The following is a 2,796-nucleotide window of genomic DNA, read 5'->3' on the forward strand; positions in this document are numbered from 1 at the left end:
CGGGATGAGCACGGACTCCACCAATGGAAATGGGTGAATAACCGGCTGTGAACCCCGAAAACATACTGTTAGGCTTTTCTTACAAACACCATAGACATTTAGTGCCACCCCCCCTTTCTATCCTCCAGGGGAGAGGCCCGAATATCGAAGTGGCCACAGATTGTTGGGTGTCCTATTTTCCTGCCTCTGCTATTTGCACGGTTTTCAACGCGCTTTCACCGCGCATCTTCCTGGGTGGCCGGTGGGTGTCAGGAGAAGGAGGGGGCTGGAGGCTCTTGCCCTGTCGGGTAACGCGCAGGGAACCCTCATCATTGGACTGCGTCCGGAGCAAGCAGGGGAGCGCTGGGAGGTAGGGGAGGAGGGGGTGGAAAGGGTGGGGGGCGGTCGACCACTCAAGGACTCGAAGAAGCTCGGAGAAAAGGCAAAGTGCATCTTTGCTGGACGGTGTTGGCAACGAGGAGAAACCAACGGAAGAGAAGACCACCACCAAACGGGCAACCAGCCGCAAGCCCTCCTGCTTTTTGGAACACCCCGAACCCGCCCGCCTCCAGCCCGGACCCCCTCGAGGCAGGCGAGCGGCCGGCCACCACCCCTGCGTCTTGCACGACCTGCTCCCCCATGAACTTGCCCAAACCCGAAAGCCTTCGCTCCACACCGCGGCGCAGCCTCCGGGGCTCCGACGGGGAGGACGGCGAGATCGACATCCTGGGAGAGGAGGAGGATGAGGGCGAGGGGGAGGAGGACGAGGAAGGCGAGGCGGCGGAGAGCCAGCCGTTGCCAGGGCAGTTGCCCCCGCCGGGGACGCGGGAGGCGCGGCGCGGCGCGGGCGCGCTTGGCGGAGGGCTCCCCGAGGGCGGCGGCGCCCCGGCCGACGCCAAGTTGGGCCCCAAGTTCGGGGCGTCGAGCGGGTCCGCGGCGGCCTCCGCGGACGGCCCGCAGCCGGCGAAGCCCCCGTACTCCTACATCGCGCTCATCACCATGGCCATCCTGCAGAGCCCGCACAAGCGCCTCACGCTCAGCGGCATCTGCGCCTTCATCAGCGGCCGCTTCCCCTACTACCGCCGCAGGTTCCCCGCCTGGCAGAACAGCATCCGCCACAACCTCTCGCTCAACGACTGCTTCGTCAAGATCCCGCGCGAGCCGGGCCACCCGGGCAAGGGCAACTACTGGAGCCTGGACCCCGCGTCCCGGGACATGTTCGACAACGGCAGCTTCCTCCGGCGCAGGAAGCGCTTCAAGCGCCACCGCCCGCCCCCGGGAGCCCACCTGCACCACCCCTTCCCCCTGCCCGCCGCGCCCGCCGCCCTGCACGGCCCCTACCCGGGCCTGCTGCTCGGGAGCCCGGCCCCGCCGCCCCCAGTGCCGGGGGCCTACCCCGCCGCCGCCTCCGGGAGCCGCCCGTGCGCGCTGCTGCACCCGCACCCCCTTCGCTACCTGCTGCTGTCGGCCCCGGCCTACGCCGAGACGCCCGGGAAGGCGCCAGGCGCGGACCCGGCCACCCCCGGCGCCCCCTCGGCCGTGCGGCCCTCCCCGGGCTCCCAGCTTTGGGAGGAGGGCGAGGGGTCGGCGGCGCGGCCGGGAGACGGATGCGCCCCCTTCAGCATCGAGAGCATCATGCGAGGGGTCCGAGGAGGAGGCGGGACGAGGGCCGCGCAGAGTCTGCCCCCGACCCCGTGGGGCTACTGCCACCTGCTGCAGCGCTCGTCGTGCCTGGTGCATCACCGGGCGGCCGCCCCTTTGCTGCACGTGTCGGCTGCCGCTGCGGCGTCCGCTGCCCGGACCGTGTTAGAGCAGCAGCAGCAGCGGCAGCGGCAGCAGCAGGAGGACTGTACCAGCGGCCACGCTCCCAGCGAGGGCGCTCTGCTGGGCCAGCACCTGTCCGCGGCGCGCCTGGGGTGTCCGCCCGGAGCGGGAGGCTCCAGGCCGACAGCGGTGGCCAGCCTTTCCGGCAGGGAGAGCGTCTTGCCGGCCTTCTGAGCGGCATCCGCACGCTGTCCTGGCGCTGACCCCGCCGGACACCTCTGGAGCCAAGCCGGGGGACTGCCCTTCGCGCCGCCCGCCCTCGCGCACGCCGCCCCGCGGGGCGGGGACCACGGGGGCGCGTCCGAACTCCGCGTCGCAACCACCGCGACCTGGACCACGGTGCGGATCGCTGCCGACTCCGTACAGAGGAAAAGTTGGATACTGTGCGGCTCCCCGGGCGTAACCTTCCCATGGCGTCCACTCTCGCCCTCACTTTTCCAGCCTCCAGTCGTGGCTTCCAGGGTTTTTCCCATTACCCATTTCCAGAGTAACTGTGAACGTGAGTGGGACACTTTGTTCTGGCATTTAAAAAAAGAAAAAGAAGAAAAAAATAAAGAAAATAAATGCCCAATGCACAACCTGTTTCCCCTCGTTGACTCCCTAGGAATTGCATATATTATTCCCCAGTCAAGTGCAAAATACTTGTTCTTTCTGTCTTCCTGAAATCGATGTGTAATATAGACTTTTAATTTTAAAGCATTGACTTCTAATGTGTGTGTCTGATGTGGAAAGATGCTAAATAAAATGCTAAGTCACCACACCATATTACTTATTTCGTATTTACTTCTCAATAATCGCTTTCTAAATGGAACTTCTTTTGAAAGTTAGTTCTTTCCTCCCAGGGAACAAGTTAGTTTTACAATTCGTATTCATTACAGGCATCAGAAACAATTTTCCAACATGGCCTGCAAAACTTCCGAATATTTGACGTCCTAGGCTTTAAAATATGGTATATAGAATTTATGAAATCTGTAGAAGAAAAAGAATTGGAGG

General features: G+C 63.5%; 1 protein-coding gene across 1 annotated transcript; it reads left to right on the plus strand.

Moving 5' to 3' along the window:
* Nucleotides 1-387: 387 nt before the first annotated feature.
* Nucleotides 388-2,555, plus strand: LOC122233054 (forkhead box protein D4-like 1). The gene has a single exon (XM_042964201.1). The coding sequence runs from the start codon at nucleotides 619-621 to the stop codon at nucleotides 1,975-1,977; it is 1,359 nt and encodes a 452-aa protein (XP_042820135.1). The 5' UTR covers nucleotides 388-618; the 3' UTR covers nucleotides 1,978-2,555.
* Nucleotides 2,556-2,796: the final 241 nt, after the last annotated feature.

The sequence above is a fragment of the Panthera tigris genome, chromosome D4, assembly GCF_018350195.1.
Source record: "Panthera tigris isolate Pti1 chromosome D4, P.tigris_Pti1_mat1.1, whole genome shotgun sequence".
In the NCBI taxonomy this organism is placed as follows: Eukaryota; Metazoa; Chordata; class Mammalia; order Carnivora; family Felidae; genus Panthera; species Panthera tigris.